Genomic DNA, 24079 nt, shown 5'->3' with positions numbered 1-24079 from the left:
AGCCCCGGACAGCCCCGGACAGCCGCGCTGCGGGCGAGCGGGGACCGCAGGCACCACGGGGACCGCAGGTACCAGGGCTGACCCTGTTGTGTTGGGGGGGTCACAAAAAGAGAGGGAGAACAAGGGATGGGGACCCCCATAGTCCTGACCCTACTGGTGTCATTGGTCCCATTACTGGGGGAGCGAGGAGAAGCTTGGGGACATTTGGGGACATTTGTGCCACCGGTGGGCTGGCACCGGATGAACACCCTGATAGGGGATGGGGGTCGGTGGTGATTTGGGGAGGGCGCTGAGCCCCCCCAGGAGGAGGCTGCATGCCCACTGGGGGGTCTGTCCCCCATGGGCACGGTGCCCCCATTCCCTGGTGCTGACCCCCCCGGTCCCACAGCGCGGCCATGGGCGAGTGGGGCTTCCTGAGCTCGCTGCTGGACGCGGTGCAGGAGCACTCGCCCATGGTGGGCCGCTTCTGGCTGGTGGTGATGCTCCTCTTCCGCATCCTGGTGCTGGCCACGGTGGGCAGCGACGTCTTCGAGGACGAGCAGGAGGAATTCGTCTGCAACACCCAGCAGCCGGGCTGCAAGCCGGTGTGCTACGACGCCGCCTTCCCCATCTCCCACTACCGCTTCCTCGTCTTCCACGTCGTGGTGCTCTCGGCGCCCGCCGCCCTCTTCGTCATCTTCGCCGTGCACCAAGCGGCCAAACCGGGGCGCGGGGGGACCCCGGGGGACCGTGCCCGTCGCCTGCAGGTTTTCTACGTGGGCAGCGTGGTGGCTCGCATCGCGGCCGAGCTGGCTTTCTTGCTGGGCCAGGCGCTGCTCTACGGTTTTCGGGTGCAGCCCCTCTTCGTGTGCCGCAGCCGGCCCTGCCCGCACCGCGTCGACTGCTTCGTCTCCCGGCCCACCGAAAAAACCGTCTTCATCCACTTCTACTTCGTGGTGGGCTTGGTGTCGGCGCTGCTCAGCCTGGCCGAGCTCGCCCACCTCCTGCGCAAGAGCCGCGAGCCCCGAGCCCCCCCCCGAAGCCCCCAGCCAGGGGAGCGGGCACCGGCCCCCGGGCAGCCGGCGGGGGTCCCGGAGGAGCCGTGCCCCCCGCCACGAGGAGCCCTGGCTGTGTAGTTTGGTTGGGGGGGTGGGGGGGAGAGGAGGGGGCTGCCATCGCTGGCACGAGTTGTGGCCGTTCTCAGCCGTGGCGGTGGTGGGGAAGCGGCTGCACTGTGCCCCCCCCCGGTGCCCCCCGCCCCCCGGTTCCTGTTGTGGGCGGCGGATGGGCCTCACCCGGCGGCTGCTGGAAAGAAAAACGGACAAAAAGGAAAACAAACAGGTCCCTGACCCCCCCTGCTGACCCCCCCCCCCCATCCAAATCCCAAAGTCCTGCTCTGGCCACGTGCCACGAGCGCGCTGGGGCTGGCCCCTGGCACATTGGGGGAGGGGACGGGCACGGCTTTTTGGGTGCCGGTGGGACCCCAAAGGACTTCCCCAGCTCAAATTTTGGGGCCAGACAAGGCTAAGGAGGGAAGATGCCCCCCCACACCCTACCCCACAGTGAGGCTACATCAGGACTGTGACACCCCCAACCCAAATTCCCCCCCCAGATGCCCCCATATCAAGAACGAGCCAGGCACTAGAATAAATAAACTTTATTCTGGAGCCAGTCCCCCCCCCATCCCCGCGTCCTCCCCGTGCCGGCCGGGCCGGGTCCCGCTCCCCATGGGGGCGAGGACCCTGCAGCCCCCGCCCCACCCTGGGGGGGGGAGGCCAGGGCAGGGTCCCACCCGGCCCCCCCCGACTCTAAAACCACTAAAATCTCAACAACAACAACGAAAAAAAAAAAAAATTAATAATAATAAATCGTGTGCCCTCCCCCCCCTTCGCCCTCCCAGCCCCCTCCCCGGCAGCGCCCGCCGTGTCCCCTCCACCTGCACAGGCCTAAAAACCCCTCCAAACTTTTACAAAGGTTTTAAAACGTATTTATAGATATTTATAGATATTTATATATATATACTTTGCTTTCTTTCTCTTTTAAATGACTCTGCTTCCTCGGCGTGCGGGGTCTGGCCGGGTCCCCCCCCCGCCGGACTGGGACGGGACGGGGGCGGTGGCTCTGTGGTCGCGATCCCGTTTGTGCTGGTGCTGGTGGGGCCGGGGGATAAGGGGGGTCGGGGGGGGGGTCCCGGGGGTCGTGGCCGAGCCCCCGGGGTGTGTTTGGGGGGGGGGTCCCCATGCCCCTGAAATGTAACTCAACCGAAGCACTGCGCAGCCCCCCCGGGGCTGGAGAGGGCCAGGGGTGGGCGCTGCTCCCCGCTGGGTCCGGTCCGGTTGGGGAAAAGGGGTTTGGGGTTGGGGGGTCCCGAGGCTGTGCCGGCTCTTTGGGGGGGGCTGCGAGGAGTCCGCCCCCACTTGGGGGGGCTGCAGCCTGAGCCGGGGAGCTGGGCACCCCCCTGCCCTGCTGCTCCCACCCTCAAATTGTGCCGGCGGCCGGGCTCTGTCCTGGTGCGCGCCGGGCGCGGGTCACGGCGAGTGCGTGGCCGGGCTGCTGCGGTTGGAGCTGGGCGAGAGGCTGGGGCTGCAGCTGCCCGGGGGGGGCCCCAGGCTGCCTGCTCGGGGGCTGCCCGGCTGCCCCCCCAGAGTGTCCATGCCCTCCGAGTTCTCCAGCATCTCCTGGATGAGGGGCGGCATCGAGCCGGGGATCTCCATCTTCAGCGTGATCACCCGCTCGGCGCCTGCGGGGTGATGGGTGGGGGGTTAGGGGGTGGTGGCACCCCCCCCAAAACTGGGACCCCCAAAGCAGCACCTCCTAATGGGTAACCCCAAACCTGCAACCCCAATCTGGTATCCCCAGTCTGGTACCCAAAAACTGGAACCCACAAACCAGCACCTCTGAATGGGCACCCCCAAAAGAGCACCTCCAAATGGGCACCCCCAAACCTGCAACCCCAAACTGCCACCCCCAAAGCAGCACCTCCAAATGGGCACCCCCAAACCTGCAACCTCAATCTGGTACCCCCCAAACCAGCTCCTCTAAAGCAACACCTCTGAACAGGCACCCCCAAATCCACAACCCCAGTCTGGCACCCCCAAACTGGAAGCCCCAAACCAGCACCTCCAAATGGGCACCCCCAAACCTGCAACCCCAAACTGGCACCCCCAAAACAGCAACCCTAAACCTGCCCCTCTGAAGTGGTACCTCTGAATAGGCGCCCCCAAAACCTGCAACCCTGAACTGCCACCCCCATACTGGCACCCCCAAAACAGCAACTCCAAACCGGCACCCCCACGGTGCCACCCCCACACCGCTCCTCTCCCCCCCCCTCAGCAGCTCCAGGGCAGAAGGGACACGGGGACACGTCCCCAGGGGATGCTGTGGGGGGGACCCCAGAGGCTGCTGCGCCCTGGGGAAGGACGAGTTACCCCTCCCCAAAATGCTGAGCCCCAGGGATGCTCCCCCCGAGGACGCCGAGCCCCAGCTGGGTGCTGCCCCCCCCCCCCCTCCCCGGCGCTCACCCTTGGCGCTGATGCTGCGGAGATCGGTGATCTTCATCAGCATCTTGGGGAACATGTGGGGCTTGTTGGGCCTCCTCTTCCTCACGTAGATCTTCAGCGCCTCCAGCAGCGGCTCCTGCAGCTTGTCCACTTTGTCGGGCTGCTCCAGGTCCTGGCGGTCTGGGTGGAGGGGGAGCAGAGGTTACGAGGGGGGGGCCTCCAATACAGGGGTCCGGATGTGGCCCAGCTCCCCCAGCAGAGCACCAAAGGGTAGGTCAGCAATTTGGGGAGGGGGCTGGCTTGTTTCTGTAGGGTCTCTCCTGCACAGCTTTGGGTCTGGGGGCACGGTGGGCACCCCCGCAGCCCCCCCTTTCACCCCTCCAAGGGGGTACCCACCTCCGCAGATGAGGCAGATGGCGCTGAGCAGCCCCGTCTCGGCGTCGTCCATCTCCAGGGGCAGCAGCTGGTTGGCGAAGGCGAAGACGAGGTCGGTGAGGGGCCCAAAGCCGGCGTTGTGCATCTGCGTGCGGTTCAGCGTCAGCCCGTCCGAGAAGGTCATGGTGTCCTGCTCCGGCGTGTAGCGCGTGCAGATCCGCAGGATCTGGGGGGGAATCGGGGATTTAGGGTGGAGGGAAGGGGGCGAGGAGCCGGGCAGGGGGGGTGCTCAGCGCCTTGCGGGCACCGTGCGCCCTCCGTGCTCCCCACCCCGTCCCCGCGCCTTGCGGGCACCGTGCGCCCTCCCCGCTCCCCCGTCCCCGTCCCCGCTCCCCCGTCCCCGTCCCCGCTCTCACCAGGATGTCGAGGCAGGCGGCTTTGAGGAGGGTGATCTGGTCGGCGATGGTGAGCGTGGTGAAGCCGGGGAGCTGCTTGGCGAACTCCACCGTCTTGATGATGCACTTGGTGGACAGCTCGCTGAACTTATCCCACAGGTCGATGTCCAGGGACACCCGCTGCTCCGAGCTGTTGTTCTGCGGGACCGCCGCGGGGAGGGCAGATTAGGGGGCGAGGGGGTGTCCTGGGGGGGGTGGTCCCAGCTCCCCCAGCCCCCTCCCCGCGGCGGCACTCACCGTAGTGTATTTGCCGAGCTGGCACAGGGCGGGGAAGGTCTCCTGGTGGGCTTTGCGCACCTTCTCCACCAGCTCCTCCACCTCGGGCGTGATGATGTAGCTCTCCGAGCACTCCGCCTTGGGCACGTCCTTCTTCTTCTTGTTCCTGTCGTTGCGGACGGCTGCGGGGATGGATTTTTAGGGTCAGCGCCACCCGCACCCAACCCCGGGACCCCCCCCATCCAGCCCCCCCATCACCGTTGCCACCCGCCCGCCGGATCCGCCGCGCTGACAAACGGCCGGCGGCGCGCGGCTTCGCTTTAAAAAAAAAATTAAAAATTAAAATAAAAGGCCTGCAGTCATTAGGAGGCGATTAGGGGCGACACCGCATCCGTCAGGCGGGCGGGGGGGGGGCTGCTGGGGACGGGGGGAGAGATCGCTCACAGCCATGCAGCGAAATCCAATAAAGCGGAGAGGAGAGGGGGGGCACCGGGGTAACCGGGGAGGGGGAACTGCAGCCGTGACACCGCGTTCATCACCGCAGGCAGCTGGCAGAGGGGGGGGGACACCCCCTGTAGGTGCCGTTGGAGCCCCCCCGGGGTGCTGCCCCCCAAGCCCAGCAGTGCCCCCAGCCCCCGGTGGGGGTCCCCCAGCGGCACACAGATTGGGCAGGGCTCTGGGGGCGTCCACGGGGGGCCAGGCGAGGCAGCTGCGCCCCCCTCCATGCACAGCCAGCATCGCCCCCCATTTATTAACCCCCCCCCCCCCGATGCCGCGGTGTGCGGGGGGGTGCAGCCGGGCACCATGACAACTGGCACGCAGACGCCAGGAGGCCTCATCGGCGTCATTTATCTCTGACATCATCCATCACGCGTCGCCCGGGCAACGGGCGGGCGCTGACACAGCCCCTGGGGGCTCCCCCCGTCCCCCCCCCCAAAACACCCCTCGCTGGGGGGGGGACACCAAGGGGGCGGCTGGGATTGCCCACGGCACACAGGGTCCCCCCTGGCTGCATCCAAGATGGGGATCACCCCATCCCCGTCCCAGTTTCTGGCCCCATCCCAGTCCCTGTCCCCATCCCAGTCCCCGTCCCCATCCCCGTCCCCATCCCAGTCCCCGTCCCCGTCCCCGTCCCCCTCCCTGTCCCGCCCCGCACTCACACTCCTTGGACATGCCGACTTCGAAGCACTTCTGCAGGCGGCAGTACTGGCACCGGTTGCGCGTCACCTTGTTGATGATGCAGTTCTTGTCCCGGTGGCACGTGTACACCATGTTCTTCTGGATGCTGCGGCGGAAGAAGCCCTGGGGACCCCCGCAAGGCCCCGTCAGCGCCCGGAGGGGCACAGCACGTGGCTCGGCGTGGCATGGCACATGGCATGGCACATGGCACGGCACGGCACAGCGCGTGGCATGGCGCATGGCACAGCACATGGCATGGCATGGCACATGGCACGGCATGGCGCATGGCAGGGCGCATGGCAGGGCGCATGGCAGGGCTCATGGCACAGCATGGCACAGCATGGCACGGCATGGCACAGCCCCCCCAGGCCAGCCGGGTGCTCACCTTGCAGCCCTCGCAGGCGCTCACGCCGTAGTGGTACCCCGAGGACTTGTCCTGGCAGACGAAGCAGGGCTTGTAGATGCGCGGCAAGGGCGGCGGCGAGGGCGGGCTGGGCACGATCTCCTCCGAGCTGGTGCTCTGCGTCTCCACGGCTGCGGGGAAGGAGAAACGCTCAGGAAAAGGGGACCCCCAAGTTGGGAACCCCCCCTGAAACAGCCCTGCTGTGCCCCCATCCTGCTGGCCAGCCGTGGGGACGGGTCACCGGGGGCCTCCCCAGCTCGGCACGGGGCCGGCGGGGAGAGGAGGCGAGCTGGGAAGATGCAACTTGACATTTCCAGGCCACGGAGAGCCGATGTGGAATTCAGGCAGACAAAAAAAAAAAAAAAAAAAAAAAGGAAAGAAAAAAGGGAAAGACAAAAAAAAAAAAGAGAGAAAAACCACATCCCAGGAGCCCCCCGCGCCGCTTTGATCGCGTCTGCAGGGAGCGCGGCAGCCTCGTGGCCCCCCCCCACCCCCAAGCCTTGCACGGGAGGGGCCCGGCGCCGCACACTCGCTCGCACGTGCGGGCACGCACGCGTGCAGGGCCTGGGGGGGGGGGCTGCAGGCGTTGCCCACCCCCCCCTGGGATGGGACAGCACCGTCCTCATCCCCACACCCCCCCCGTGTGCTGCAGCAGCCCCGGCTGCGTGCGCCAAATCCTGGTGGCGTGCGCCCCGTCGCCTTGGGCACCCCCGGGACCCCCCCGAAACTTCCCCCGGCTGTTGCCGCCGGGGCGGCCAGGCACGGGTTAAGCTCTCCCCGGCTCCTCAGGATGTTTGCGAATGTTTTTCGTCAGGGCCGAGCCAAGTGAACCAGTCAGACAGGATATTAAAGGCCGGGCCCGGCGGGGGAGCCCAGCCCCGCGCCCCAGCCCCAGCCGCTGCGCCCCACAAAGGGCCCCGCGGCACCGGGGATCGCCCGGCGGCACCGGGTGCTGTGGGACGGGACAGGACTGGGGGGGGGGGCTCAGTGCCACGTGGAATCGGCGTGGGGGGGTCGTGGGAGGTGAGGGGGGGCTGCACCCCAATGCCACAGATTGGTGGGAAGAGCACAGGGGGGTCCCCAACCCCGGCGCGGCACCAAAAGCGGGGTCCCGCTGGGTGCCGGCGGCACGGGGCGCACCACCAAGGTCGGGGGCGCACGCGGCACCGAGGACAAATGGGGGGGGGCACAAATGGGGCCGAAGACACCCAGAAAGCCAGCGTGTGTCCCCCCCCCCCCCCAGCCACGGCACGGCTCGACCTGGCTGCCGAGGACACGGGGACGGTGCCAGCACCGCGGGGACGCTGCCAGCACCGCAGCGCCGGGGCGGATCACGGCTTCCCCCGGCGCGGGGCTGGGGTGGGGGGGCCCCATGGGGGCCAGGGGCTGGGTTCTCAGGGTGTGTGGGGGGGGTGGAGGTGGAGGGGGGGGGACACGGCCAGGGCTGAGCTTGGCGGGTGGCAGGGAATAAATCCCCGCTGCCACTCGGAGCGGAGCCATGAAGGTGACGGCGCGCGCGGCGTCCATAATTGATCGCCTCTTTTCTATAATTTAAGAACTTCCCCGCGGGTTTTGATGGGCTGAGCGCAGGGGAAGGGAGAGGGGGGGGGCGAGGTGGGAGCCCCCCCTCCCTGTCCCTGTGTCTGTCCCCCCCCCCCAAAGCACTGCGGGAATCCCCGGCCACCGCCACCGCCGCCACCCGCAACGGGGACACGGCAGCGCCAGCGGGGAGGGGACCACGCGCCCCTCCCTCGCTGTGCTGTCAGGCCTTGAAGGGGGGGGGCAGAGCAAAAAAAAAATAATCCCCCCCCCCCAAAAAAAGCTGCTGAGCGCACAGGATGGGTGCAACCCCCCCATCTCACTCCCATGGGGGTGGGTGCATGCAGCCAGGAGGGGCTGCTGGGGACACCGGGGTTGTGTCTGTGTCCCCCCCCCGCCTCCGCCGCCTCCTGAGCAGGGGGGGGGGCCCGGTTCTTCACCCCCCCCCCCCAGCAGCAGTAAGAGAGGAAGCGGCCCCAGCTGCTCGCCAGATGCTGCAGCTCCCGAGCATCCCCGGGCGGGTGAAGGCGCCCGCCTCCGCCCCGCGGCCCCCACCGGCCCTGGGGGGCACCCCGAGAACCCCCCCCCCCCTCATGACACCCCCACCCTGAGACCCCCGCCCCAAGCGTGGGAAAGTGCCCACATGGCCGGACAGACGGACGGACGTCGCGCCCCATCGTGGGGGTGGGTGTCCGGAGGGGGCACCCGGTGGGGTACGGGGGCACTGCACAATAAATTGGGGGGGGCAGAAGGATGGGGGGGGTCAGGAGGGGGGGGGGGGCTCACTGGGTGCCCCCACCCCCGTGCCATGAGGCTGAGCCCCAAAGCGAGGGGCCCGGTGGGCGCCCGCCCAGGCTGTCTGCAGATAAGGCTCCCGCATGCCCCAAATTCCTGGGGAAGGGGGGGGGAAAAAGGGGGGGGCAGGAGCTGCAGGGTGCCCAGCCCCAGGCACTGGGGGGGCCCAGTTCTCCCAGTAACCCCCCCCAGTGCTGGGGTGCCCCCCACCCCAACTCACCCACCCTGTGCCACCGGCCATCCTGGCTCACCCGAGGTGACAGCGGGGGCCACCCCACACCCATGGGGCCCTATAACCCCCCCCCCCCCAAAACACGGCCCCCCCCAGCAGGACACAGCCCCGAGGTGCCCCCCCCCGCACCCTGGGGACCCTCCTCGTGCCTCAGTTTCCCCGCCAGCGCCACGGCCCCGTGCCAAGCAGACGGCGCCGGGGCCAACCCCAGCCCTGGGGGAAACTGAGGCACAGCCTGGCTGCCCCCCCCCACCCCAACCCCTTTTAATTGTCCCCCCCCCACGGCACCGCGGGCTGGGGACACCTCGGTGACGTCAGGAACGGGGCGTCCGGCCAAGGATCCCGCTGCCCACGGGGTCAGGGTCACGGTGACCAAAGCCCGGAGATGCCCCCGGGGCCGGCAGTGGTCACGGTGCTGGGGGGGGGCCAAAAGGGGGGGGGTTGGGGGGGGGCACCACAGCCTCACGGTGCTGCCGGCACCGCCACGCAGAACCGGGGTGGGGGGGGATGGAAGGGATGGGACCCCCCCCATAAGGGGGATCAGGAGATGGGGATGCCCTGAGTGCTCCGGGGGGGCTCTAAAGGTGGCCCCCCCCAGCCCAGAAAATGTGTGCCGGGAGCCCCCCCAGCCCCGGCCCCCGCGGCAGCCCCGGCTGCAGACAAAGGCCCCCTCGCGCCGCGCTCGCCGCCGATAAGAGCGGAAAGGTCGAGACAATGGGGGCAGCCACTGCCCCCCCCCGGCCCCAAAATACAAGGGGGGGGGCCCACAGCCAACAGGACCCCCCCCCCGTACCCCACAAAGCACCGGGTGCTGCTGCAGGGAGGGCAAAGCGGCGGCACGGAGAGGGGCGCGATGCCCTGTGTGTCCCCCCCCCCTCCCCAAAAAATAAGACCAAAGCAGCCCCCCCCCCCCAGCCCTTATCGGGGGGGGGTGAAAGTCCCGTGGAGCGCTGCAGGACTTTTCCCGAGCCCTTATCAGCGGGCATGGCACCGGGCCAGGGTGGCTGGGTGAGGGGGGGGGGGCACACCATGGGGCCCCCCCCAACCCCAGCACCCACCCCCCCCCCAGCCCCAGCAGCCCCCTCGCACACGTGCTGGAGGCACAAAGCAGCGCTGCCCCCACCCCTGCCTGCTAAAAGCAGCCCCCCCCCGGCACCCAAGGGACACAGAGGGGCTGTGCCCCCCCCCCCCCCAGGACCCTCAGGACCCCCCCATTTCAACCCCACGCAGGGCAGGGGAGCGGGGTCAGGGAGACCCCAACCCTGCAGGGCTGGGGGGGGGCGAGGTGTGAGGGGGGGGTCCCCACTGCCAGATTTAGGGGGGAGCGAAAATCCCAGGGGGGGGCAGCGCTGCTGCTGGGGGGGCCCTGCTCATGGGAAGGGCTGGGAGGGGGGGGCAGCTCCTGGCCCCCCCCACCCCCCTCCCCAAACTCGCCCAGCCCCATGGGCCCCGAAATAGGGCAAGGGTTTATGGCCGAGCTGGCGGCACCCAGCGCCCCCCCCCGCACCCAGCACCCCCCCCCCGAGCTCAGCACCCCCCCGAGCTCAGCACCCACTGCCCAGCCCCCCCTGCACCCAGCGCACAGCCCCCAACCCCCCTGACCCCCCCACCCCCCCAAAATCCTCAGGACCCCCTCCCCATCCCCAGCAGCCCCAGAACCGTGGGGGGGGAAATTCCAAGAAGGGGGGGGGGGTCCAGGAAAGAAGGGGGGGGGATCCCAAGAGGGGAGGGGGTGTTCCCCGTGGGGGGGGGGTCGCGGTACCTACAGCGGCCGGAGCTGCTCCAAGGGGGGGCGCGGCGCGGAGCCCCCCGTGGCGGGGGGGGGCCGCTGTCCGGCAGGAGGCAGCCCCGGGCCGGCCCGTAGAAATCCATGCGGAGGAAGGGGCCGGGGGGGGGGGCAGCCCCGCCACCTCCGCTCCCTCGTACATGGCCCGGGGAGGAAGAGGAGGAGGAGGAGGAGGAGGGGGGGCGCGCAATGGGGGCCCCCCCCCTCCCCTTCCCCCAGCTCTCCCGGCCGGGAGTAGAAGAAGGAGGAGGAGGGAGGGGGGGGCGACGGCGGCGGCCCCGGGGCTTTCAGAGCCCCCCCCGGGCCGAGAGGGCCCCCCGGGCGCCCCTCGCATCGCTGCCACCACCGTGGCCCCCCCCGGGGCGCAACCGGGGGAGCTGGGGGGGGGGGGGGGACGCGGGGGGGGGGGGCGCACCCGGAGGAGCCCCGGCGGTGCGCGCTGTGCGCCCTGAGCGCACGGCAGGGGGAGGAGAGGGAGGAGGAGGAGAGGAGGAGGAGGAAGGAGGAAGGGGAGGGGGAGGGGAGGGGAGGAGGAGGAGGAGGAGGAGGTGGAGGAGGGAGGAGGAAGGCTCTGCGGCTCCGGGCCCTCCCGAGGGCCCTCCCGAGCCGCCTCCCCCCAGTTTTAACCCGCTGCGCGCCGCGGGGCTGCCGTGCGCCCCCCTCCTCCTCCTCCTCCTCCTCCTCCCTTTTCTTCCTCCTCCTCTTCCTCTTCCCTCTGTCCTTCCTCCTCCTCTTCCTCCTCTTCTTCCTCTTCTTCCCCTCCTTCCTCCTCCTCCTCTTCCTCTCCTTCCTCCCCCCTCTCCCTCTCTTTCCTCTCCTTCTTCCTCCTCCTCCCTTTCCTCCCCTTCCTCCTCCTCCTCCTCTCCTTCCTCCTCCTCCTTCCTCTTCTTCCTCGCAGCCCCGGGGGCAGCCCGGGACAACGACGAGGGGAGGGGGGGGGAGTGGGGGTGGAGGGGGTGGGGGGTGGGTTCCCGGGGGGGGGGGCTGGGCCGGGGGCTGCCGGGGCTGATTTGCCTAATGGCATGCGGCTGAACTGCGCCTGAACCCACCGGGGAGGGCTCACCTCGGCCTGACCCCCGGCCCCCTGCACGCGCGTGTGCACACGTGTGTGTGTGTGTGTGTGTGTGTGCACACGCGTGTGTGTCTGTGCACGCGTGTTCGTGCTCCTCCTGCACCCAGGACTCACCTTGCACACGCGTGTGCACTCCTGCAGCACACAGGGCACGCGGTGCGCACACGCGTGTGCACTCCGGCAGCTCACGGTGCACACCTTGCACACACACACACACGCGTGTGCACTCCTGCAGCTCATGGATCACACCTTGCACACACGCACGCACACGCGTGTGCACTCCTGCAGCTCACAGCCCACCCCCTGTGCACGCCTTGCACACACGCACACCCCAGCCGTGCATTGCACACGCGCATTTTGGGCACGCGTGGCCTCGCCGTGTGGCTGCGTGTGCACATCCCACCTACACACTGTGTGCACACCAGGGAACCCCCCCCGAGCCATGCCCAAGCACCCAGGGTGAGGGTGGGGGTCCCAGCCCCCCCCCCCACATGCCAGGAGCAGGGCACACGCGTGTGCAAGGCCAGACCCTCGCGGGCACCACCGCCACATGCGTGTGCACACGTGTGAGCACCCACGTGCACGGCCCCCCCCTCAGCCCAGGCAGCAAGTGAGCAGCCGGGGCTTTTCTTGCGAGCCTCCCCCCTAAAAAAAAATAAAAAAAAGGAGAGGGAGGGAAAAAAAATGAGAGAGAATGAGAAAAAAAAAAAAAAAAGCCCGGAGGCGCGTGTGTGTCTGTGCAAGAGCGAGCGCGGCGGCGGCCGTGCTTAGCCAGCAGGTTTGGGAACAAAAGCCCAGCGCTGCTCCAACTTCCTGCAGCCAGCGTGACAAATGGCTGCTGGGCTCGGCCGCGCCAAGCACAAGCGGGCTGCCACCGGCGGGACGCGGCACCGCCACCACGGCACGGCCACGGCATGGCCACAGCATGGACATGGCATGGCCACGGCACCACCAGGACATGGACACGGCACCGCCTGGGCACTGCCGGGGCATGGACATGGCACGGACACGGTGTGGCCATGGCACAGCCACGGTGCAGACACGGCACTGCCATGGCACAGACACAACACGGCCACGGCACAGCCACGGCGCAACCACGGCACGGCCACGGCACCACCATGGCACCATCAGGGCACAGCCATGGTGTGGCCACAGCATGAACCCAGCACGGACCCAGCACCGCCACGGTGCAACCACGGCACGGCCACGGCATGGACCCAGCACAGACACAGAACGGCCACGGCACCACCACGGTGCAACCACGGCACCGCCACGGTGAAGCCACGGCACTGCACAGCTCGGGGCCGCGGCACAGGCACGGCACCGCACGGCTTGGTTATGGCACGGGGCACGGTGCAGCCACGGCGCAGCCACGGCGCAGCCACGGTCCCGGCCCTGCTGCCCCCGCACGCCCACGGCCGCCCCACGCCGGGCAGCGCTTCCCGTCCCGCTCCGGCAGAAACAGGAAGAACGGCAGATCATAAAAAAATAATAATAATAAAATAAATAAGTAATAAAAAATAGAAGCCATAATGCAGAAGCCGGGAGGAACTGGGTGAGAGGGGGGCGCCCGCACGCAACTCTGCGGGGCCAACGGGATGGAGGCGCCCCCCCCTCACCGGAACCTACTGGGACCCCCCCCCAAATGGTCCCAAGGGATTTGGGGAGGGCGGGATGAGGACAGGAGCAAGGTGGAGACCCAAATCCCATGGGGGAGCCCCAAATTCCACAGGGGATCCCCAAAATCCCACGGGGGGGGCACACGGAGGCCCCCACCCCATACCCACAGCGGTCACCATGGGGTGCACAGGCTCAATCCCCACGCAAGCTTTGGGGATGTGGCAAGGACCCCCCCAACCCCTCCCCAAACACCCCCCTCCCAGCCAGGCTGGGGGTCCCCAGCCCCTTTCCCTTCCGCAGCGCCCCCGAGCAGCACCTGGGGGCCCCCGGTGCCCCCCCCGCTTCGCCGCCCGCCCCCTTCAAAAGACCCCATTTATCCCCTTCAGCGGCTTTTTGAGCGCGGCGCATTCCCGGGCGGCCCCCCCCCGACCCGCCCGTGACAGTGATAGAAAACCCCGCTCCTTAATGGGCTTTCCCAGGCGCCGCGCCGAGCCCCCATCCATCTTCCCAGCCTGGGGGGGGGAAAAAAAAAAAAAAGAAAAAAAAAAAAAAGGGGGGGTGGGGGGGGACATCAGGGAACCCCCCCAACCCTCCATCCTGCACCCACCTCCCAAAAAAAAAGAAAGGAGCTCCCCCCCCCCCCAAAGCCCCTGCCCTGAGCTGGGGCCCCCCGGCCCCCGCGCGCTCCCCGCCCGCGGCCCCCGGCCCGCAGGGAGCACGTTTTGCTCATTAATTTTTAAGAAGAAAAAAAAAAAAAAAAGAAGAAAAAAAAATTAATTAATTAACGGGGCACTGCGGGGGAGCGGCTGCGGCGCGGAGGAAACCGGAGCCAGCGGGTAGGGTGACAGCACAAGGGGGGGGGCACATTAAAAGGGGGGGGGACACGATAAGGGGGCCGCCGAGCCCCCTCCTTTCCACCTCCCCATCTGGGGGGGGGGGGCGAATTTCCCACAGGCAACCCCTGGGAACCAGGATGGATTTTGGGGGGGGGTCCCCAGCAGCATCCCAGGGGGTTCCACGCCCCCCCCCTATAAAAAGGGACCCCCGGGGGACCCCCCCTTTGGCAGCGCAGACGCAGCCCTTGCAGCAGCAGCACCGAGCACACGCACACTGGGGGGGGGGCACGCACACGGCACGGGGGGGGCACGCACACTGGGGGGGGGGGGCTCTGCACGCGCGTGTGCGCGCCCCCGCCACAGCGTGCACGCCGCCGCCAGCTCTGCACCAAACGCGCGCCTGCGCCCTCCCTCCTGCCAGCCCCCCCCCCGCAAGGAGGGTCTGCACACCCCGGGGTGCTCCCCCCCGAAGACTGTGCCCCCCCCACAATCCTGGGGCACCCAAGGGTGCAAGCGCCCCCCCCCGAAATCCATAAGTGGGGAGGGGGTGAGCAGGGAACCCCCCCCCCGTGCCATGCGCGCTGTAGTGCCAAGGACAAAGCACCCCTGGGGGACACATCCAGCCCCCCCCCCCGCCATCCCAATGCCTAGCCTGGATACTGGGGTGCCTCAAGGTGGTCCCCCCCGGCCCCAAAACCGCCCCCCCCGGCCCCCGGGAGGCGGCTGCAGCCCCGGGAGGGCCCCGCTGGATGGGCCCCGCGGCCCCGCAGCTGCAGCACATCTGGCGCGGGCGGGCTGCGGGGGGGCTGGGGAGCATGGGGAGGGGGCTGGCGGCTGCGGGGGGGGGCTCTGCGCCCCCCCCTCCCTCCCTCCCCACCAGCACCCCCCAAACCGCAGGGGAACACCGGCAGTTCCCATGGGGGCCACATCCAACGGGACCCCCCCTTCCCCAGAATGCGCCCAGGGCCCCCGGTGCCTCTCCAAATTTAAGGATGGGCTCGAAGGGAAACTGAGGCACGGAGCCCCTTCCAGGAGGGGGGGGTGGGGTGGGGGGGTGAGACGAGTGCCCCCCCCCGTCCCCCCACCCCCCCACCCCATTCCCACAATGCGGCGCGTCGGGAATGGCCCCCGAGCGAGCGCGGAGGAGGGGCCCCACCCGCCGCCACCCAGTCGCTCAACTGGTCCCACTGGGTCCCACCGCCGCCGGGGCAGCTCCGGCGGGGGACAGCGCCCGGGGCTGGCCCTGCCCAGGCCTGCACGACCCCCCCCCGGGTGTTTTTTTGTTTTTTGTTGTGTTTTGTTTTTTTTTTTTTGGGGGGGGGGAGGCCCCCACCTCCTCACCCCGCCGGCGCTCGCCGCAGGGCGCAGGAACGGGGCGCACGGAGAGATGGGGGGGTTTGGGGAAACTGAGGCAAACTGAGGCAGGATTTTTTTTTTTGGGGGGGGGGGGGGGGAAAGCCGGCGCGGTGGGGCGGTGCCGGCCGCGGCCCCGTGATGGACGAGGCTGTCAGGGGGAAATTGAATCAGGAGCAGGGAGGCCGAGCGGCTCCATCGCCTCCCCCTCTCCGGCGGCCGCCGCGCCAACAAAGAGCGCAGCGCGCGGCACCGAGCCCCCCCCTCCCCAAAAACCCACCCCCCACACACACCCCAAACCCGGTGCCAGCACCCTGTTTTGGGAACAGCCCCCGGCCCCTAAGCGGGCCCAGCGGGGCCGTTATAAGCACGGCCACTAACGAAGGCGGCCGGGCAATTAGCGCGCCCGCGCCCTGCCTCGGTTTCCCCGCTGGCGGCGCCGACGGGGCCACAGCGAGGAGCCGGTGCCCCCCACCCCATCCGTGCCGTGTGAGGTTTGTTTGCCCCCCCCAGCCTTTTATTTTCCTGTGTCTGCAGCATTTTATAATATAGAATATATTTATAAAGCTCACTGAGGGGGGGGGGGGACACCCCTGTGCCCGGTGTCACCGTCCTGGCACCGCAGCGGCACCGCGGAGCCGGCACCGGAGCAGCACCACGGGGCCAGCACCCGCAGCACGGACACGAGGGGTCCCCGCACGCACCCCCAGCTCGGATCCCGACCTCAGGACCCCCCCCCCCATCAGGAGAACCCCCCCCCCCATCAACAGAGCCCCCCCAGTTTGGTACTCACTGGCCGGCGAGGGCGTGCTGTATCCGCTGACGGGCAGCTGGTGCTGGATGCCGGGCAGGGTGCTGGGTGGCGAGAGCCCCCCAACATGTGGGGGAAGAAGAAGGCGTAGGGGGGCACGGGGTAGCCATTCAGGTGCCCCCCCCCGGGCGTGGGGCAGGAGCTGCTGTTGCTGGCCATGGTGGGGGGGCCTCCGGCGCTGGGGGGGGCCGCTCAGACGTGGGGTGAGCAGGGCATGGGGCTGCCCGGCGCCTGTCCCGGCACGGCCGCGACTCCTGGGGTGCTGCAGGGAGGGGGGACAGAAAAAAAAATGAGGGGGGGGTTAAAATACAGGCTGGGACCCCCCCAACCCGCTGCCCACCGCCCCGTGCCTCAGTTTCCCCAGCACCGCGTCCCAAGGTGGCCCTGGGGGGGTACAGTGTGCCATGGGATTAACACGACCCCCCCCAGATTAACACCAGCAGCACCAGTCGCTAATCCCAGTTTACAGCCGGGGGGGGGGCAGGCAGCGGGGACCCCCCTCCAGCACCACACACAGGGGGCACACATGGGGGGGGGGGACACCCACGGGTGCCATGGGGTCCCCTGAGGACAGCGACCACACTGGGTCCCCAAGCATGACAGGGGGCTGTGGGGGGGTCCGGGGGGGGCACATCCTTGGGGAGGGGGCCCTGACACCCCCCCAGGACCCCCCCCAGCCCCCCCCCAGCACCACCCAGCCGGGCTCTGGCTGCTGACCCCATACCATGGGTGGGAACCCCGCAGCCGGGCAGGGACCCCACAAACCTCCCCCTACACCAAAACCCTGGGGAGGGGGGTGGGGTGGGGGGGGGTGGGGGTAAATTTATTTTTTGGGGGGGGGGGCCCGGGGCTTTCACAATCCCGGGCTGGCTGTTTATTTAAGCGCTGGCGCGAGGCCCGGCGGGGGATGTTTATTTGCCGAGAGCGCTGGCTCCCGGCCCCGCGGAGGCGGAAAAGGATCCAGAGGAACAAGGCTGGGCCGCCCGGCGAGGCGCTGGGGAGGGGCCCGGGATGGGCACGGCCCTGCTTGCCCCCCCCCGCACCCAAAAAACCCCCCTTCCCCAAAAAAAAACTCCCTCCCACCCCAAGGACTGGGTGCTCTCGGCACCCACCCCAGGGGCACCCGCGCCCCGCATCCATGGGGGCACCCGCAATGGGGTGGTGGTGAGGAGGGGGGGGACACGCAGAAACGTGCTGCCCCCCCACCCCCAAGGTGGGCACCCAAGGGTGGGGGGCACCCAAGGGTGCTGGCACCGTGCCGGCAGCCAGGACAACACCAGAGGTGGGCACAGAGAGGTGGTGAAGGGGGGGGGACACGGGCGCACCACAGGGTCCCCCCGCGGCACCCAAGGGACCCCGGTGCCAGCCCAGCGTGGGGGCCCCTGCGGCCCCCCCACCCCGTCCCCAAATTGTGCGGGGGCCCCCAAAGGGGGCTAGGGGAGGGTGGGGGGGGAAATCAGGGGCGGGGGGGGGGGCGGCGCGGGAAGCAGTGTTGATGTTTGCCGGTGCCAAGTGCTCGCCGGGCACGGTGCCAGCGCCCAAATACTCAACCCGCACCCGGCCCCCCCCTTACAAACCTCCCCCCCCCGCAAATCACCGCAGGCCTGAGGACAGAGCAAGGCCAGCGGCACGGCCGCCGCCTGGGGGCACCTTCGTGGCACCCCCACGGGACCAGCACCACCCAAGGGGGGGGCTCTGGAGAGGACGGGGGGGCTGGGGGTAGCTGGAGCTGTGCGCCCCCCACCCCCGGTGCCCTCCTGCTGTGCAAAACAGGGCAGGGACCCCCCGGGGGCTCCCCAAATGGGGGGTCCTGAGGACCCCAACCCTGTTTTGTGCCGGGGGAAGCAATAAGAAGGGAAAAGGGGGGGTCCGGGGGGGGGGGGCCACGCTCGCCCTCGCCGGCGCCTTTTCCTCCAGTCCCCCCGGCAGGAGCTGGCCGGGGCCCGAAGCTTCCTGGAATCCAGCGCCACGTTCCAGCCCCGCGCCCCGCGGCCAAGAGGATCCTCCCGGCCAAACCGGGGGCGGCCCCCGGGAGCGGACGGACGGATGGACGGGGTGTGGGGGGGGGGGACACAGACAGACAAACGGACGGACAGCCCCCCCCCCCGAGCTGTTCCCAGGGCCGTGGCACCCACCGGACCCCGCGGCCAAGGTGGCACGGCCAAGGGGCCTCGCTGCCCCCACCAGCATCACCCCAAAGAAGGGCTCAAAGCACACCCCGAGCACGCCAGGAGCTCCCCAACGAGCCCCCCCACCCCCCCCAATTCCCAAAAACCAGCCCCCCCCGCGGTGACCCCCGGGCAGTGCCCAACACATGCCCAGGGCAGGGCCGCATCCTGCGCCTGCGAACCGCAGCGCACCGGGGCCAGCAACACCACGAGACCCCCGCGGGCACCGTGACACCCCCAGCCCCGCTTTATCGGGTTGGGGGGGGGGTCTCCCAGCAGCCCCCCCACCCCACCCCGTGCCGGTGCCAACGGCAGCCACCAAACCCCAGCACGTTTCCTGCCGGGGCGCGCGGCGATGGCAGCGCCAGCGCCCGGATGTGACACGCCGGTGAGCGGGGCCACCGCCCTGCACACGCGTGTGTCCCCGGCCTCCCCCCACCCCCCCCTCCGGCCCCGTTATCTGCCCCCCCCCCCCCCCCCAACACACACACCCAGAGCTGCACCGGCACCGTGGGGGCACGCGGGGCCACGCTGCTGGGGGGGCACCGAGCCCTTCCCGGCATGCCCGCGGCCGCAGCTTCCCCTCGCCGCTCTCGCTTCCCAGGGCTGCCAGGTTTCAGTTCACCCCCGGCCCCCCCCCCAGGGCAGTGCCACCCCGGGTCCCCTCCCAGACAGCCCCCCCCCAGCTCCCCAAATCCTATCCGTGTCCCCCCCCCCGCCCTAAACCCATAACCCGCATCCCCCAGCCTCACCGTGCGCTGCGCCCGGCGGCGGCGGCGGACGGGGAAGGGGCTGCGGGCGCCGTGCCCCCCGTGGTGGCACAGGACGGGGGGGGGTGAGCGAGGGCAGGGCTCGCTGCCAGCCCCCCCCCCCCCCCACGGGGCAGGGCAGGAAGCGCCCGCGGATCCGCTGTGCGGTCGCAGCCTGCGGTTTCCTCGCTGCTGTCAGCGCCGAGGCTGGGGCAGCCTCACACGCGAGGCCGCCGGCCCCCGCCTCCGCCAAGGGTCCTCGGGCACCCCGGGGAACCGAGCGCTGTCCCCAACCCACCCCGCCGGCATCGGGTCGGTGAGGGGGGGACACGACACCGGGACCCCCTTTCCCTGTTCCCCCCCTTGGCGGCACCTCGGCCGTGAGTCACCGTCACGTTTCTCACGTCCCCGGGCAGGCGTGATTCATGCCCAGCCCAGCGGCAGGGCCGCGGCCGGCGGCACGCGCTCGGTGCAGGCAGCGCGCCGCAGCCACCGGGGCAGGGCAGGGCAGGGAGGGGGGACAGGGGTGACCCCAAAGCCCCCACGCTGCACCCCGGGGCTCACAGAGCACCCACGGGGTCGCTCAGCCCCGTTGTGGCTCCCCAGCACCCCGGCACCCAAGTGGGTGCCCCGTGCCGCTCGGTGTCCTCGCCGGTGCCACGGGCGCACCGCGGAGCCGCCGGCTGCCACCCCGCAGGGTGGGCGCTCGCCCCGGCACCCCCGCGTCCCGCTGCTGCTGCTGGTGGGGGGGTGGGAGAGGGGGGGGGGACACACACACTGAAATTCCACCTGTGGCAGCCGGGCCGGCTCCGGTTACGCCGGGAACGCGCCGCTCCGGTTACACCTCCCGCAGCCGCCGCGCCATTCTTCCCCGGGAACAGGTGCCCCGGCCCCTGCTGCGGCCCCCGGCCCCGCCACGGCCCCACAGCCCCGCACCAGCCCCGCCACCCTTGGGTGCTGCCTCAACAGAGGCCTGGCAGCAGCTTGCCACCCCCTCCCAGCCCCCCCTCTGCAGCTCCCGGAGCTGGCAGCACCCACGGGTGCCCCGCCGCCGCCTGCGCATGGAGAGGGCACCCATGGGCACCCCGCGGCACAGCCCCAACCCTCGGGGGAAAAAACCAGGGACCTCATATCCCAGGGAGGGACTCAGGGGAGCCACGGTGCCGGAGAGGGAATCACGGCACCGGGGTTGGATCACGGCACCGGGGGGGGATCCCGGCGAGCAGCGGGCGAGCCCCCCGGTTGTTTTTAGCGCTGGACGCGGCGCGCGGCGCCCTGGGAACGGCGTGCCGGGAACAGCACGGCCCCAGACAGCCCTTTCTGGCTCGGCGACAGCCGGCAGACAAGTGCAGCTGGCTGCACCGCCGGCCCCGCGGCACGGGGCCGCTCGGGACACGGCACCCGGGGCCGGCGGGGGTGGCCGCAGCGGGATGGTGGCCGTGCGCCCGTGCCCGCTCGGTGCCACCGAGCCCCTCGCGCTCCCCTCTGGCACGGCGGCACCGGGCAGTGCCAAGCCTTGGGGGGGTTTATGGGGGGGACGATGGCTCGAGCCGGGCACTGAAGCACCCCCAGGGGCTCCGGGGGCTGCACCCCGAAGGTGCCACCCGCCCGGTGCAGGGCGCACGGGGGGCGTCGCGGTGCCGCGTCCCCTGGCACGGCCTGGCGCAGCCGGGGGTGGCCGCACGCGGCCCCTGCCGTGAGCCCCCCCCCCCCCCTCCTCACCCCCCCCACCACCCCCCTCTCCGTGCTAAGCCTCCTCCAGCCGCAGGGAGATTAACCCATTTTCCGTAATCAGCACATGTGTCACCGCAGATACGATCGCAGCCCTTCCCCCAGAGCCCCGGGGGCCCGGCGGTGGCACCGCCGCGGGGTGCCCCACGGCACCACCGGGAGCGAACCGAAAACGCCGCGGTGGGGACCCCAAAAAAAAAAAAAAAAAAAAAAAAAGGCTGAAGAAGGGTTGCTGGGGAGGGGGGGGGGGGAAGGTGGGGGCTGTCCCCTCGCTGTCCCCAGAGCTGCTGGTGCGGGCGGCACGGGGTTGGCGCAGCGAGCGTGGCACGGCGGCGCGCCGCAGCCTCCCGGTTATAAATAGAGCCGGAGCCGCCGAGCTGGTGAATCCCAGCGCCGCGGGGCAGGCGGCGGCACGGGGCCCTCCCCGGGCTCACCGGCACCGGGCACGCGGGGACAAAGCGGGTTGGGACACCGGGGGGGTGTGTGGGTGCCCCCCCCTAAAGCTCTCCAAGTGCCGCCCGCGGGCACCGGTGGCACCCAAGGGGGTACAAAGCAGGGGATGGGGGGGAAGGGACCCCCGGTTGTGCCGCGGTGCCGGTGGCACCACCACGCAGCCGGGAGCTGTGGGGCCACAAATGTCACCCCCCCCCCGCCGGTGTCCCCCCCCACCCCATCCAAGGTCACCCCCAAGGGCAGGGCGCGCACCCCCCGGTGCCATATGGCCCGGCAGCGGCGGGCGCGGGGCCGCTAAGCCCCGGAGCCGTCCCCCCGTTAATCCCCGCGGGGACGGGGACGAGGGCACCTCGGGGCGGCGCACGGCCCCTAGGGGACACCCCCCCCACACACACCCTTTGCCCCCCCCCCCCCGCCCCTCCGAGAAGCCAAATGAGGTCAAAGGTCACAGATTTTGGGGGCCACCCCCTGCTCTCAGCAGGCTGGGGGGGGGCTCTGGTTTGCCCAGCGCTCCCAGCTGCATGGGGTGGGGGGGTGGGGGGGGAAGGGGGGTCACCCCACTGTGCGCCCCCCCCCCAAATACACCCTGGGGGGCACCGCAGTGCCCAGCGTGGCTGGGAGGCTGCAAGGAGGGGCCCAGGGCTCAGCCCCCCAACACCCCCAGAGCAAAACGCAGGCAGAAAGGGGGGGGTGAGGGGGTGGGAATGGGGGGGGGGCAGCAGCCGGAGCCCCCTCCCCGGCCCCCCCCCGGCCCTGCCGCCGCGCCAGCGCCCTGTCAGCCGCGGGGAGAGGGATGACTTCCTCCGCGGGACGGCCCCCGCCGGGCCAGGAAGCGGCACAGACACCGCTCGCTGCCCCCCCCCGGACCCCCCCACAACCCTTGGCACCCAGAGGTGCCCCCCAAACCCCCTGCCCCCCAGCCCCACTCACTGGCACCGCACAGCCCACGCGGCTGGGGCAGCGGCTGCACCCTGGCTGCCCCCCCCCTTCCCTGTCTCACCCCCCCCCCCCAAAGACACCCCCAAAAAGGGGAAGCGGTGGCCCTGCACCGGCCCCCCCCCGGCCCCCCCCCTTTCCATGCAGGGAGGCTGCAGCGCCCCGGGGGCACCCAGAGCCCAGCCCGGGGGGGGTGCACCCAGCACCCTGCTCCCTGCTGTGCCCCCCCACACCAGCACCCACGCATCATGGGGGGGGGGCAGCACTCAGCTCCCGCCCCCCCCCCCCCCCCCCCAGCCCCAATTTGGGTGCCCTGAGCCCTGTACAAACTGAAGGGGGGGGGTGGGAAACAAGGTGGGGGGGGGGGCTTGTGCACCCCAGGAGGGGACCCCCGAGATTTGGGGGGCACCAGGGACAGGAAGGGGGGGGCAGCACCCCCAGATATAACGGGGGGGGGGCTTAACGCAGCCAGGAGGGGGGGGCAACGCTCGGGGTCAGTCAAACGTGGGGGGGGTCCCAGCAGCCCCCTCAACCTGGGGGCACCCCCTACCCCCTGGGGCACCCCCTTCACACGGGGGGGGACCCCCTTGTGCCCCCCCCAGCCCCCCCCCTTTCCAAAACCCATTCCTCGAGCCCCCCCCCTTAAAAACTATGGGGGGGGGCACCACTTGAGTCACCCCAGGAGCCCCAAAAGGACTTGAAGGGGGGGTCCACCAACACCCCCCCCCCCAAAAAAAAAAAAAAATAAAAAGGGGGGGGGTCCCGGGAGCGGGTGGGGCACGGGGGGGGGGGGGAACCCGGCGGGCCCTGCCCCTCCCGCAGGGCCTCGGGAAACGGCGCCTGGGCCCGGCGGGCGGGGCGGCGGCGGCTCGGGGAGGGGATTTAGGGTGAAGAGGGGGGGGGGATTTATAGGGTGGGGGGGGGTTCGGCTTCTCGGTACCTGCTCACGGCCGGCGGGCTCCGGGCGGCGGCGGCGGCTGCATGGCGGGACCGGAGGGGAGAAGCGAGGAAGAGGAGGAGGAGGAAGGAGGAGGAAGGGGGAGCGCTCAGCGCCAGGCGGCAGCGGCCATTGCGAGTCATGTGCTCGCGGGGAAACTTTACCCGGGGCTGGGCCGGGCCGGGCCGGGCGGGGCTGGGGCCGGGCGCGGCGGCGGCGGCGGCGGCGGCGGCGGCGGCGGCGGGGAAAGAGGGCGGGAGAGCGCGCGCCGGCCCGCCCCCGCTGGCCACGCCCACTCCCAGCCATGGCCACGCCCAGTCCTAGTCATGGCCACGCCCACTCGCCGCGCTAGCCACGCCCACTCTCTGCGTTAACCACGCCCACCCAATAGGCTGACCGCGCCCCCGCTGTGCGCTGGCCACGCCCACTCCGCTCAGACCACGCCCACTCCACTCAGACCACGCCCCCTCCGCCGTGGCCACGCCCCCTCCCGCTCCATGCACCCACCCGCCCCGCGCTCATGGCCACGCCCCCTCCTCATAGCCACGCCCCCTCCCCGTTAGCCGCGCCTTACCACCCCCTCTCAGGCCACGCCCCCCCAGCCCGCCTGGCCCCGCCCCTCCCGCCAATGGGCGCCGGAGGGGGCGTGGCCTGGCGGCGGCGGAGCGCTTTGAAGCGGAAGGGGGAGAAAGGGCGGGGGGGGGGCCTTAAAGGGGCCGCGGCCGGTTAATGACCGCTGGGGGGGGGGTGGGGAGCCCCCCCCCTTGGTACAGGGGGTGGGGGTGGGGGTACCCTGAGGGGGGGGGGGGCTCGTGCTGACCCCCCCCAGGGGGGGTGGGGTCACAGAGGGGATAATTTGGGGCTGAGATGGGGGGGGGGAATGGAGGGGGGGAATTTGGGGGGGGGTCACAGGCCTGGGGGGTCCTGAGCACCCCAGAGGGGGTTGGGGGTCAT

At 70.5% G+C, this 24079-nt stretch overlaps 2 protein-coding genes across 2 annotated transcripts; one reads left to right on the top strand and one right to left on the bottom strand.

The window, feature by feature from the left end:
- GJD3 (gap junction protein delta 3) lies at positions 1-1518 on the top strand. Its single transcript, XM_027445248.3, has one exon. The coding sequence runs from the start codon at positions 396-398 to the stop codon at positions 1113-1115; it is 720 nt and encodes a 239-aa protein (XP_027301049.3). The 5' UTR covers positions 1-395; the 3' UTR covers positions 1116-1518.
- A 448-nt stretch (positions 1519-1966) lies between these two features.
- On the bottom strand, positions 1967-23271 carry RARA (retinoic acid receptor alpha). Its single transcript, XM_072028749.1, is given in 10 exon segments — positions 1967-2719; positions 3501-3659; positions 3876-4080; positions 4271-4447; positions 4547-4707; positions 5686-5827; positions 6090-6238; positions 16134-16217; positions 16220-16413; positions 23129-23271. Coding segments are annotated over 9 exon segments (1380 nt in total). The 5' UTR covers positions 16311-16413; positions 23129-23271; the 3' UTR covers positions 1967-2507.
- Between the last annotated feature and the right edge of the window lie 808 nt (positions 23272-24079).

This window comes from Anas platyrhynchos, chromosome 28 (genome assembly GCF_047663525.1).
Source record: "Anas platyrhynchos isolate ZD024472 breed Pekin duck chromosome 28, IASCAAS_PekinDuck_T2T, whole genome shotgun sequence".
Lineage (NCBI taxonomy): Eukaryota > Metazoa > Chordata > Aves > Anseriformes > Anatidae > Anas > Anas platyrhynchos.
Note: the sequence above shows the minus strand (reverse complement) of the source record. Positions and strands in the feature narration are given on the sequence as shown.

Bases quoted from the DNA above. Each gene is read 5' to 3' on its own strand.
- GJD3 (XM_027445248.3), top strand. From the start codon at position 396: ATGGGCGAGTGGGGCTTCCTGAGCTCGCTGCTGGACGCGGTGCAGGAG.